This window comes from Vespa velutina, chromosome 7, assembly GCF_912470025.1.
Source record: "Vespa velutina chromosome 7, iVesVel2.1, whole genome shotgun sequence".
NCBI lineage: Eukaryota > Metazoa > Arthropoda > Insecta > Hymenoptera > Vespidae > Vespa > Vespa velutina.
Window position 1 is genome coordinate 6,313,842 of NC_062194.1, and position 13,737 is coordinate 6,327,578.

The following is a 13,737-nucleotide window of genomic DNA, read 5'->3' on the forward strand; positions in this document are numbered from 1 at the left end:
TGTGATAGCCTTTTTCCAAGAATTCCTAGCACGTTCTAGGTAGCGCTTTGTTAAAAATTTCAGAAGTCTCTCCTCGAATCAACGAATCTTCCATTCAAACTGAATCCGTGCCTGTAACGTTTCTCTCGGGACTTTTACTTCGGCCTCTAGACGAACTGGTACTGCGGAAAATCGTCTCTCTCTCTCTCTCTCTCTCTCTCTCTCTCTTTCTCTATCTATCTACCTGTCTATATATATATATATATATATATATATATATACATATATTTTTATATCTTTCTCGCGTTCTCGTAAATGTAAAAGGACTGTGTCGTTTTCGATATAGTGGCAACATAACGATAAACGTAAATATACGATCAATAGTCTATATACGATCGCTAAAAGCTACTGTCACTATCTTTATCGTTTCTCGTAAACATTTGAAATTCAAACTCGATTTCTCGTTCTTTTTTCTTTTCTTTTCTTTCTTTCTTTCTTTTATTTTTTGTTTTTTTTTTTGTCATCGTTATAAACACGTTCAATGCTCTTTCAATGAATTAGCACGAATATTCCTTAGAAAATGTTTTAAACAACGGAAGAATCGTTTTTTCGTTGGTTCGACGATTTTCTTCCTAAAAAAAAAAAAAAAAAAAAAAAATAGACAATAGATAAACATTGAAAATGTAATAAGATCATAACAACAAGGATCAAGAACGTAATCAAGAATGAGGTCGTTCTTCAGAAAATTTATCGTACAAAAGTCCATTAATCCATAGCTTTATTATAGCCCGAATATCTTTTATCGTGAGAAAAATGTTGTAGATAAGTAAAATAATTGAGAGTTTCATTTTTATCGTAACATTCGAGAAGTTTTTGCTTTTGTCGGATGAAAAATATGAAAAGCAAAATTAAAGAAGATAGAAAAGTCTCATTCTCTATCTATTTCCTTTCTTTACTCACTCTGTCGTACTGGAACAACTTTTTTGCGCTTTTTATTTATCAAGTCAAAAGTTTACAAGAGATACTTTCCCGTCTTTTTCGGTTCTGGAAGTCGCAAAAAGGCAAACTTTGTTTCTTCTTATCGCGTGAGCTGCGGCATCGCGTGCAACTTAAGAGAGGTTGAGACAGAAAAAGAGAAAGAGAGAGAAATAGGGTAAAAAAGGGGAATCTTCGAGTTTAGGAAGCAAATTAGGAAGAAATAAGAGAGTTGAGTGAAAAATGCGCGAATCGGGCTAAACTTTTTAAAAAGCAATTTCCATAATTGGGGATACCGCAGAAATATTATCGTCCATTAACGTCTCCAGTTTCGGGGGTTGCGTCTGCTACGATTTCACGCGAAATTATTTCTCGCGTACGGATGACGGCCATTTCAAGGAAAGAACTTATTTAAAAGGATAGTAAAAGTAAAACGTGAAAATCCTTTTTTTAATTTATACGATTAAATTTTGCTTTTTTTTTCCTTTTTTTTTCTTTTTTCTTTTTTACAAATTTATACGTTCCTTGTCGGAATGCATTGTATTATTTATTGCATTATTCTATTCTAACACTTTAAAAATATATTTAAGTGATCGAATTAAACATATACTTTTCGATTATCATCGACTTCGTAATATTTCGTGCCACGTTTAGCAGGATATTTTTCAACAATTTTAATTATAGACGTATGTACGTATTAAAGGTACTCGAGTAATTATGAATTTCACGCTCGATTATCGTACTCTTTCATAAACGATATAGAAGCTTATACGAAACATAGACTTTAGGTGGCATCAAATCGATATCAAAATCGTCGTAAATTTTCAAGCATTTGTTTGTGCTTTTGCTTGCCTAAGAAGCATCCAATTAGCGAATCGTTTACGGTTGGTTAAAATTTTAATGACTCGTAGATTGAAGTGGTCATACATACTCAAACTCTCGAGACTTCGATTTAAAGAAAAAAAAAAGGGATTCGTCGTTGGATTAAAAATTTTTCGAAATTCCGTTTTTTTTTTTCTTACTTTCTTTCCTCTTCCTCTCTCTCTTTCTCCCTCCCTCTCTCTCTCTCTCTCTCTCTCTCTCCCTCTCTCTCTCTTTCTATTTATCTTCCATTGAAGCACTTTCTTCGAAGCTTTACACGTGATATCACTCTTTCTCGATTTTTCTTTCTTACTTCCTCTTTCCCTTTTTTTTATATTTTTTTTTTTTTTTCTTGCTAGAAGAAAACTCACTCGCCTGCTATTTTATGTATAGTGCGTTCAATTCTCCAGTAGTTTTCGAAGAGAATCCCCACCGATTTAATGGACGGGTAATCGTAGAAGTACCGAAATGAAAGGCAACTTGAAAAGTATGAGAGTACATGGACGAGAAATTCGTTCGACGATATATAAGCGTTATTGGAAATCAATATAGACGATAAACCTACCGATATTTCTTTATATCTTTTTTTTTTTATTATTTTTTTTTTTTTTTTTCTTTTCGTTCAATACATTTTTCCTTTTTTTCCTATATCTTCTTCATTTTTCTTATTTTTTCTTTCGATACCAATGATGCATCGTTCCAAATATTTTTCATCGAACTCGATGCTATTTCCTTGAGGTGGAAAAAAAAAAGAGAACTAGAAAGAAATATTATTACATTTTATAGTAATTAATTAGAACTTAGATATACTTCTCGTGTCTCGCAATCTTCTTAAACAATAAATGAATTATTTCGAAGTATATAACCATATATATATATATATATATATATGGAATTTTAAGAACGATTTCAGTTGAAATTATCTCAGGAGGCGACTTCTGGTAGTATATCTCCTAAGAATTTCCATTAAATGATTTTAGTATGAAATTCGTCTGGCAGTTCTCCTTGATACAACTTTTATAACTGTCGTTTGCTCGCTTTCGTTAAATTAAGATCTGTAAGTCTTACTTACGGATCTTAAATTAACGAAATACTTTTTCTCATTCTTAAAAGAGAATAAGACAAAAAGTGAGAGAGAGAGAGAGAGAGAGACGGAGAAGAGAATAAAGGGAGAAAAAGAAAAGGAGAGAAAGAGATAAATAGAGATATCATTAGTTTTTATATCTCTTTTGAATTGTTTTGACGTCATTCGTCGAAAGTTCGTCGAAGAAGGAAGACACATAAGTGCCCTCGACAACAAACTTATCTATCGTTTCGCATGTAATTAATTAATTTCATATCATACATCTTACAACGTTTGACGTTCCATGAAATGTAATCTCATAGTCTATTCCGAATAATTAGACAATAAGTGGTAATTTTATTTAAAGTTTGGCATCCTCTTATTATAAAAACATTCTCTTATTCTCCTTTCAAGCGATCTCCCTTTATTTTATCGTTCTCCTCGTGAAGTCTAAATTTCTCAACTGACAACTCACACGAATATACTCTTAATTGTTTCCCTGTCGACAATGACCTTTCTCACGTAAGATATATGTAATTTCAAAGAATTCGTGTTCATTAAATTATTCATTATCTCTGGTTGCTTTGATTAAAAAAAAAAAAGAAAAAAAACGAACGAACAAAACGATTATATTACGTTATCATAAATTGCATCGTCACGAAGTAAGTGCAAAGTCCTAAAAAAAAAAAAAGAAAAAAAAAACTCGATCATAAAAAATATGTAAGATATTATTATTATCATCATTGTTCTAGTGTGTTGCGATCAATATCAGTTACGATCTCTCATCGAAGATTTTATATAATAATTATTTATTTTAGGAGCAGTCGGAGTTATCTGTCATTAAACGAATCGAATTTTGTTTACGAAAGTTTTTTTTTTCGTAACAATTCGCATTCACGTACCGTGAATAGAAGATAATTTTCATTAAGTATAACTATCGTCGCTCAGCTATCTCCATTGATTTAGAACGTGAGATGCATCAAAATGACGTAAAATTCATTTAACAACGTAATCATATCTGTGAATAGAATTTCAACTTTCCTATTTATCTACCTACATATATATACTGCAATAATGAAATATTTACGAAACTATTTCAGCACGGTTTTGTTTATCAAAACTTATACGTAGATCATTAGATATATAAAAAAAAAATAAAAATACATTACCTCTACCGATATACGGTAATATATACATGAATAACAAGTTTGCATTTTGTGATAAGCGCTTTGGATGTACAAATATTATAAACGACGGACTTACATAACAAGAACAATGTTAACACGTAAACTGCCTCGTTAAATTGTCCAACGCTGACAGCTCTATGCCTATGCTGTGGTATATGTTAAATGTGCAGTGCTATATATGTGCTATGTTTACATGATATAATATTTGGAATCTAACAAGTACCACGAGTTCGGTTTCCATGTTTTGTCTTGGCGATACGGAAAGCTTTACCTGCTTGAAAACTCTACGTTGCCAAGAATAAAAATATCCTTGATAATATATATATATATATATATATATATATATATATATATATATATATTGTTATATTCTAAAAAATAGAATAATATATATATATATGTCCTAAAAAAAATCATTTTTTATAGTTTTTCATACTGTCAAGACAAATTGATTGTAAAAAGAAATCTCTTTTTCTCAAACTTGTACATTCGATATGTGTATGTATGTATATGTGTATATATTTATATATATATATACACATACACACATACACACGTATTATTTCTCTATTTATTTACGCAAACTCCTAGACAGTAAAACCCCGTGCATAATCACACTACGCCCTCTATCTATAACTCTGTCTATCCTTGCCTATACATACTATACTACGTATTCGTATTATTTGTATCTATCTCTTTATCTAGTGTCTATCTATCTATCTATCTATCTATCTATCTATCTATCTATCTATCTATCTATCTATTCTATGTATCTATACCATATGTCTTTTTGTACTTTTCCAACTGCAGTGTTGTGGTGATTGGTGACCTGTACTGTACTTGTGTTTGCAGGCCCGCAGCGCCAGTACAAGTAGCTTTAGAAGCCTGAGCCAGGTACATACTAAAATGACATAATCCACATATAGCTAAAATTTTAGAACTAGCTATTTAGCTGAAACATAGCTAGACATTTAGATCATAGACACTCTTGCCGTAGAGCAGTAGAGAACACGAGCATAAACAATTATATATACATATATATAATTATATATACATATATATATATATATATTATATAGATATACATTATTATATATTAACTACGTTATACTTTATACATACATACATACATACATACATACATACATACATACATACATACATGCATAGATACATACACTTGATTTAGGAAGTTAAAAATTATAGATCTCCACACGATAACATGTTATATATATATATATATATATATATATATATATATATATATATATATATACACGCACACATACGATAGGATTGAAAATAAGGAATTGTCATAGAATTCTAGAACGTCGTCGATCACGATCAAAATGATGAGATAGAATCTTTGGATTTTGTTCCAAGAAAGCTGCGATCTCGTAGTAACACGGTCACATATATGGTACATGCATGTTCATGATTTCTACTTGCGTAAATCTACATACATATAGGTATATATAGATATATATACATACATAGATAGAAAGAGGCATGCCATATCCACACGTCTTCTATTTTCTATATTAATGTTAGACTACTTCCCCCTTAGTGAACGTACCCCGTAGTATTGCATGATTCTTATTACTTAACGCTTGTTTCTATTTCTTATCGTACAATATGTTAGGTTAAATAACCTACTTACACATAACTTTTAATTATTTTCTTAATTATTTTCGTTCATTGATCGACAATAATTATAGCTATGAACGTCGAGCCATGAAACGAAGTAAGTATTTCAAGAAAATTGCAAAATGACGAACGACTAATTCGATCGGCGTTAAAAGGCAAATTAATGGAAAAGTTAGAAAACGATTTTGAATTTTTTTTCTAACGAACTTTAACAACAAGGAACATGTATATAAATGCGCTTGGGACTCATAAAAGGGGAAAGAGAAAAAAAGCGAAAAGGAAAGCAAAAAAGAATAGAAAAGAAAAGTTCGTACGTGGTACAAAGTAGTTCGTAGTAATTACGCGGTCTGCACTTTGAAAAAGTTCCCGAGGCGTGGATCTTTCGCGTTACTTATCCTTCCCTTTTTTTCTTTCTTTCTTTCTTTCTTTCTTTCTTTTTTTTTTTTTTTTTTTTTTTTTTTCAGACACATTTTTCATAAGGTCTCGCGACTAAACCGGGCCATCTTTCATATCACGATGTTCGCTTTTCTACGACTCCCGGCGTGTCTTCTTTGAAACTTTGAAACGCTTCAAAGGTCCCTTTGGCAAAGTTGAGTACTCTCGAGAAAACTGTGACAAAATTTGAAGAAGTCCGTGACCAATCAACGAAATTGACGAAGCGAACATCTTTATACCGTCGAACGTAAAATCGACTCGTTAATATTTCATATAATTATTTCCGATCGTTGATCTTTTTTACATTTAATTATCTATCCCAAATTAAACCAAGTCCAATTAAATTAGGCGGTTTTTGCAATTGACCAGACATAAGTAAAAGAAGGAGAGAGAGAGAGAAAGGGAGAGAGAGAGAAATAGAAAAAAAAAGTAACGCGGTTTAATTTACCTTCGGAAGGAAGTAAATTTCAACGGGTTCCGACAACGAGTTCCGTTATCAAGGGAGAGCTCATTAACGATAAAGCTAAGATAAAGTTTCCGTTGAGAATCGTGCAATCGGATCGTCTCTGTACACTCAGGAAAGTCCAGCTTTCGCACCGTAGAGTAGTACTTGAAGTAGTACTTCGCAAATAAAAGGATGGAAGGACGCGCGTCGGAAACGATCGCGTTTGACTCGTTTAAAGTACTCTTCTGACGAGTACGAGTCGTGGAGATACAAAAGCGATATAAGAGAGAACGAGTATCAAAGAGAGAGAGAGAGAGAGAGAGAGAGAGAGAGAGAGAGAGAGAGAGATGTCTGTGAGTGACTCCTCTCACTCGAAGCTGTCTGATGGACCACCAAAAGGGTGTAAAGAAAAAAAAGGGCAAGCGAGATCCATTCGTTTCGGAGCTTAGGCCGAAGAACGAGAACACGATCGATGGCCCATTGCTACACCTTAGACCACCCACAGCGGTTCTCAAAATAATCCTTTGCCAATATCTGAGAGATCTCGAGATTATTTCAGGTTCAAGGTTTTTGCCTTAGTTAGCGACATAATGTATCTATATCTAACGTTTCAGTGTCTTTTTTCTTCATTCTTTTTTTTCTCTTTTTCTTCTTTTTTTCTTTCTCTTTTTTTTTTTTTTTTTTTTTTTTTTTTTCTTTCTTTCTTTTTTTAACACCAAACGTAATTTAAGCGTCAAAGAATATTCTATCTTCAATATGCTCTTTCGATAATTGTTGAATTATTCTGATATAAATTCGGGCTAATTTGAGAACCATTGTCTTAGACTATTTTCTATCTCCTTCTAAACTCTACCGTTACAACTACCAACGATCGAGTTCCATTGCTTCAATTATTAACCGAGTATAGCTGTTTCCAGAGCATGCACCACACAGGTGCACTGACATGTTCCAAGGGCGGTCTCTTCGATTGCCGATTACCGGCCTTCTTTACATTCTTCTTCGTGTTTTCTTATTTTAAGAGGGAAAGAAAAAGAGAGAGAGAGAGAGAGAGAGAGAGAGAGAGAGAGAGAGAGAGAGAGAAAGTGGAAGGTATCCATCGATCGTTCGTTTTCGTTGATCGTTAGTAATATCTTAACGATTATTTTATTAAATAATCAATCAAGAAAATATACAAGGATAAAGATATAATATAGATGTATTTATATCTACTTACTTAGTTCGTTGTACTTACATATATCCTATTAACGAATCAACAAGTATTATGCGAGTATGAGCTAACAATATCTCTCGTGACATAGCCGCTTTTCGTCATTTTAGTATTTATTTATATTGGGAAAAAAAAAAAAAAAAAAAAAAAGAAAAAAAAAATAGAAAAGAGTACTGGCGTTAACCTAAATACGAGAATAAGAAAGGAGGACGTATCCACTCTTTTGTGAAAAGTTGTTATCGACTAAAAGTATGTACATATTTGTCGCAGAAGTACCATAAAAGGAAAATTTCACGTTTGCAATTCTGAGTAATGCGAGAGATAAAAGTGACGTTGGAATATGACGTGTGGGTTTATCTACGGCGAGAAAACTTGCCGTCGCGTACAACGAAGATATGTGGAACGCTTAGAAATCGGGTCAGAGCCATAATCGTTCTTTCGAACAAAGTGAATATGTTCACGATACACGTAACGTCGTATCCGTTTTCTCTTTTCAACGAAGAAAAAGAAAAAAGGAACAAAACAAAATGATCCAAATAGATGAAGAGCGAGAGCGAGAGAGAGAGAGAGAGAGAGAGAGAGAGATAGTTCCATAACGTTAGATCGTTAGACCGCCATCGTTCGTTTCGCATTATCGATTTGGTCTATGAACATGTCTAATGTCGAGTCTGATGCCATTAATTCTCATGTGTCATATGGTCCCTGGTGTCATCGTTGAAGGAAAACGGCGAGAACTTTATCAACGTCGTGGTATACATCGTTGTTAATTATTCTAAACTCAATCAATTTAATTTTGATATGATGTAAAGATAATAAAACCAAATGTCATTGGATCGTTTAGATATGTTACGAGAAAAAAGAAAGAAATTATTAAGGAGATGGAGGGAAGAATAACAAACAAAAAACAAGCAAAAGAGAAAAAGAGAGAAAAAAAGAAAAAAAGAAAAAAAGAAAAATAAATGCACCTCTTGTTCTTAAAAAATTTCTCTCTCGTCTTTTATTCATTCTTATTATTTATTTGCATAAATTCTCTTGGATTTGTGAAAAGAAATAATTAAAAATGAATATCTTTCGATAATGTTAAAAAAAAAAAAAAAACATACGATAAATTCGTTCGCTTATAAGTACTCCCGTTTATATATAGAAATCTATTATCATGCATTTTTCAAACGAGAAAACGCATGGAGTCCTCCTTCCTGTTTCTGTCGTTCGAGTGTAGCTTTTCAAGGGCGGGTTGCAGTCGGCCCCAATTATTGATCCTTCAGAAGCAACTACCGGGTCTCCCTCGCAAACACTCGGACAAAACTTGAGTGGGTTATAGGAGGGGTAAGCTGAGAGAGCTTGCCGTTTCTAGGAACTTCCCGGGGGGTTCTGAATTCTTCTCTCTCTCTCTCTCTCTCTCTCTCTCTCTCTCTTTCTCTCTCTGTCTCTTTCTCTTTCTTATTCGTATATAGAAAGAGAAAAGTAGCTCGTTCTGAAAGCTAGACGAGTTCGTGCATCGAGAAACAAAAAGTTTTAGGTAAAAATAGCTGAAAGATGCGTTCTCCTTTTCTTTCTTCTTTTTTTTTTTCTTTTTTTTTTTTGACGTGATCATTGAAAAGAAAAGGAAAAAGAATGAGGGAAAAAAAGGGAGAAAAAAAGAGAGAAAAAGATAGAGTAACATTATCGTTTCGATGACACACTAAATTTGCTAAACATAACTTTGATAGGCTCGTTTCACGTTTATGAGTCTTAGCATCGTGTTAAGATCTTCAGCATTATATCTGAGGGTCGGTCGAGAAGATATTTAATCGTTTGCGGAGCCCATGGTACAGCCTATTTCTCTTCCTTCTCTAGCTATTCTCTAACGCGGAAACAAATTGCTCCGGTGGTGAGTCTCGCCCGAAATTGCTTCACCCTATTACGTAAGCGATCGTATGCTCTCCTTTTATCTTCGTTTCTGTGTTCGTAGTTAGATATCGGAAATGTTTAGGGCACCGTGTTATTGCTAGCGATACTTTAACGTTCCTAAGCTTTAAGAGAGAAAAAGGTATTAGGAAGGTTTCTCCTTAAGCTTTATCGATCTTCGTTAATATTTTTCTCATTTTTTATTCCTTTTTCTTTTCTCTTTTTTCTTCTCTTTTCTTCCGCCATTAATCTACACATTGCAAAATGTAATAAATAAAATGGTTAAATAAAAGGTACATAAATTTGACAAAATTAAATTCATTTCTCTCGTTCAAATTTAATATGTTCGTATTAACGTAACGAAACGGACCGAGATAATTGTATCAAATCAATCACAATAACGATCTAAGTTTCATTTAGGTACGTAGTTGATAACATTCCTTGACGTTTACGAATTGGTTTACGTCCATTTAAGTATGAACTACGAACTTTAATATTCTACTCGGCAAAAATCGAAGTCTGAAATCGAAACTCTCGAGTATGACTCAATCGATCGGAACTTTCAAAACGATATTCAGAATGGAAACTGCTGATCCATATTTCACTGGTCACATCTCATGACCAAATTTCATTCTCATAACGTCAGCAATTGATTATTAAGTAGATAATAACAAATCGAGAAGTTTGAAAAAGTAAGTAGTTCCCTTTTTTTTTTCTCTTTTTTCCTTTTCATTTATCTTTTTTTAACGATGAGAGAAAGAGAGAGAGAGAGAGAGAGAGAGAGAGAGAGAGAACGAGAGAGTGTGTTCTAAATTGATAAAAAGGAATGAAAGCTAGCGAGTATAGCTACCGATTCATTAGGCATGTGGAAGAGAATAATGTTCACTATCGGTATGCTCCATAACTTACAATGATGGCACGTTGCTCCGTTACAACTTGGTTTATCATCGACATTGATTAACATAGTGCCATTAATCTGTAGCAAATGGAGATTAAATGGCCGTTTTATGTGCGAATGTAGAACCAGTCGATTGATAAGACAAGAAATCCTTTTATAGAAAGTATTTAGAGCATAAGTCTATATAGCTAATATTTTCACTTTGAAACCTTATATATTCTTTTTATCGTTGGTCATTCATTATACGTTAAAAATATCGTTATTGTAATGAAGGATCTAACACAAATTAGAAAGAAAGGGAGGGAGAGAGGAAGAGAGAGAGAGAGAGAGAGAGAGAAAAATAGGAAAAGAGAAATAGACTTTTATATCGATTCGTTCGAACGCTGTTCGCTGTATTGTTTTCTTTTTTTTTTCTTTTTCTGAAAATTCTATCGTACATTTTATTGCATCGATGCGAGGATACGTCCTACGCTTAAGCGTGCATACATACACACACACACATACATATATTATTATTTTAATTCAGCTTAAAATTAATTTAACGAGCATCGTATCGTGTAATACGGAAGCACCGAAATGATTACAATAAATAATATTTTCAAGGAAGGCGATATTGATTTGCGTTGCGAAGGCACAGCTTTGTTAAATTAATTTGAAAGAAAATATCCTTCGAGAGGGATCCTATCCCTTGGTCTCAGTCACCGGTCATCATTTCCATGAATTCTGTAAAAATCAAGTGCAAATAATAATTGAGTTCATTTAATCTAAAAAAAATTTGTTTTCTAGGTAGATGACTTCTACATACGTCTGATCACAATTCGTCTGTTACTACTACTACTACTTTCGATCTGTCGAGAACCGAGGCTGGTATCATACGATATATTACTACTTCATAACGTTCCTATTTACTTCGTTTACGATCGCCATAGGTGCCATAAGTCAATCATTTTTCGTTTTATTATATCGAATCGTAATATTCGATTCGATCACGAATATCACTTTATTAATTTCCTTCATAACGCGTTCAATCACCAACGGTCCATTAATTATTTTACCTTTTTTTCGGATTATTAACTGTAAATTATTATGTTCTGCTCCAGATACGCGAAACAACTGAATATAAAGAAGGTCGTCTCTTTGTTACTTTTAAAGTAAGAGTTAATTAAATACTTTTATTACTCTCATTACCGTACTTCTAAATGTATACATTTAATTTACACACAAATGCATATTTTATTATGGCTAATTTAGAAATATCAACGAAGAAAAATTTCACGTTTTTAAGATCGAAAATAAAATTATTTCAAAATCGTCGAACGAATAGATGTTCTATATAAAGATAAATTGAAATATATCTCGAAAGTCCAAGGATGTATCTTTTTGAAACATGTAAGGATTTCGCGTGACCCAACTTTAAAAGAAGAATGGAAGGGAAAATTAAAGAGCGGATAACGTTCGATCGATTTCGGCTCGACCAACCATATTTTCGTTTCTATACCTTTTAACGAGACTTCCGCATTTATTATTTCTCTTATCAGCTTCGTTATATGCGAAAAGAAAAATTAATTTTTTTTTCTATCAAGCCAGTACATACCTATACATACACATACACACACATACATACACGATCAAACTATATTTCTATATTTTCATTTTCTCATAATATAAAAGAAGCAAATAAATTCAAATAGAGTTATATATCATTTATAAATTTCAATTCTACATTTCCATAACGATCTAAACTTTAAGAAACAGCTTCTATATGTTGATATTATTATTATCATTATCAAATTTATAATAAGACTCGTTTCAAGCTCATTCGTGTGAATACGTGTACTTGATTTATTTAAGAAAAAAAAAAAATTAAATAAGAAAAAAAAAAATCTTAACTTTTGCACGATGACTTGATATAAGAAAAGTAGACATTGTTTACCTTTTTTTTTTTTTTTTTGCGTATACTCATCATAACTGAAAGTTTCGTTGTATATATATTTTTGCAAGTGCAAGTTGTTAACAGTCCAATTTGAAGCGTCCGTTGTAGCTACTTAGAAATTCACACGTATAATATGTAAAACGTGGTAAACGAGGAATATTCGCACAAAGCCGAGCGTGAATAAAGGTCGGAGTGTAGGTAGAAGTTCCTTTCATTCGTGTAAAGCTTTAGGCTAGAGATATTACGCGTAATTAAAATTTTAGCTTTTGCATCTAATATAGGAGAATATATATATATATATATATATATATATATGTGCATATACATACGAGTGGTCTTCTCGTTATTAATGTTAAATTCGTGGAAGCTTTTAATTTCAAAGAAATAAAGTACTGCTTTGCCTCTTAATCCTCGTACTTCAGTCAACGTTCATCCTTATTGCTATAATATTATATAAATAAAATAAATTGAAACGCTTAAAACTCACCGTCAAAATCAACGGTACCGGAACCGTCGGTGTCAATTTCAGCGATCATGCCGTCCATTTGATCAGGCGTTATTTGATCGTCCAATGCTGCCAAGATTTCACGAAGTGAGCTGGTCGGTATATAACCATTTCCTTCTTTGTCGTATAAACGGAAAGCTTCTTTGAGTTCCTTTTGAAGCGCCTCGTCGTCCTCTTCTTGAAAATGCGTTGCCACTCGGTAAAACGAATCAAAATCCAGTTTACCGCTTCCTAATAAAAAAAAAAAAAAAAAAAAAAAAAAAGAAAGAAAGAAAAACAACAAAACATAAAATCGACAATTCACACGTTAATTAATATCTCGCATTGATATCGGAAGTGTACGAAGCGTATTATTTTCATATTTTAATATACACAATAATATATATATATATATATTTATTTATTTATTTATTTTAATTTAACGAATATGTTCGATTTTTTCTCGTCTAACTTAATAAACGTAGAGAAAGATAGTACTGCGTTCGGGATGAAATCATTATCGAAGTTCATACGGTAAACTCTACATGTGTAATACATATGAAGCGACGGAGCACGGATAGCAATGGTATTATCTGCATGATAATACTCCCTGTGTACACCTGGAAAGCATAAAGGATGTGGAGTTGCACGAGCATTGTCTCGATTTCGAGGCAATTCAGAGAACCAAATCTAATTTAAGGACCGATTTAGAGGCTCAGCCGTGCTACAATGGCTA

The 13,737-nt window shown here is 32.8% G+C and overlaps 2 protein-coding genes across 6 annotated transcripts in view; one reads left to right on the forward strand and one right to left on the reverse strand.

Moving 5' to 3' along the window:
* Nucleotides 1-13,737, forward strand: part of LOC124950683 (neo-calmodulin-like) — a 97,686-nt gene that overhangs the window by 59,836 nt on the left and 24,113 nt on the right. For 2 of the 5 annotated variants that reach the window (XM_047497758.1, XM_047497757.1), the window contains exon 3: nucleotides 4,918-4,959. The exons of the other annotated variants lie outside the window; for them this stretch is intronic. In XM_047497758.1, coding sequence (XP_047353714.1) covers nucleotides 4,918-4,959 — 42 coding nt within the window. The remainder of the gene's footprint in view (nucleotides 1-4,917; nucleotides 4,960-13,737) is intronic. 5 annotated transcript variants of the gene reach the window in all.
* The window catches only part of LOC124950684 (troponin C-like), a 6,336-nt gene continuing 3,554 nt past the window's right edge, over nucleotides 10,956-13,737 (reverse strand). Inside the window, exons 4-5 of the mRNA XM_047497765.1 lie at nucleotides 13,005-13,253; nucleotides 10,956-11,307 (exon numbers count right to left, since the gene is read on the reverse strand). Of these exons, the coding sequence (XP_047353721.1) occupies nucleotides 11,279-11,307; nucleotides 13,005-13,253 (278 nt within the window). The 3' untranslated portion in view covers nucleotides 10,956-11,278. The remainder of the gene's footprint in view (nucleotides 11,308-13,004; nucleotides 13,254-13,737) is intronic.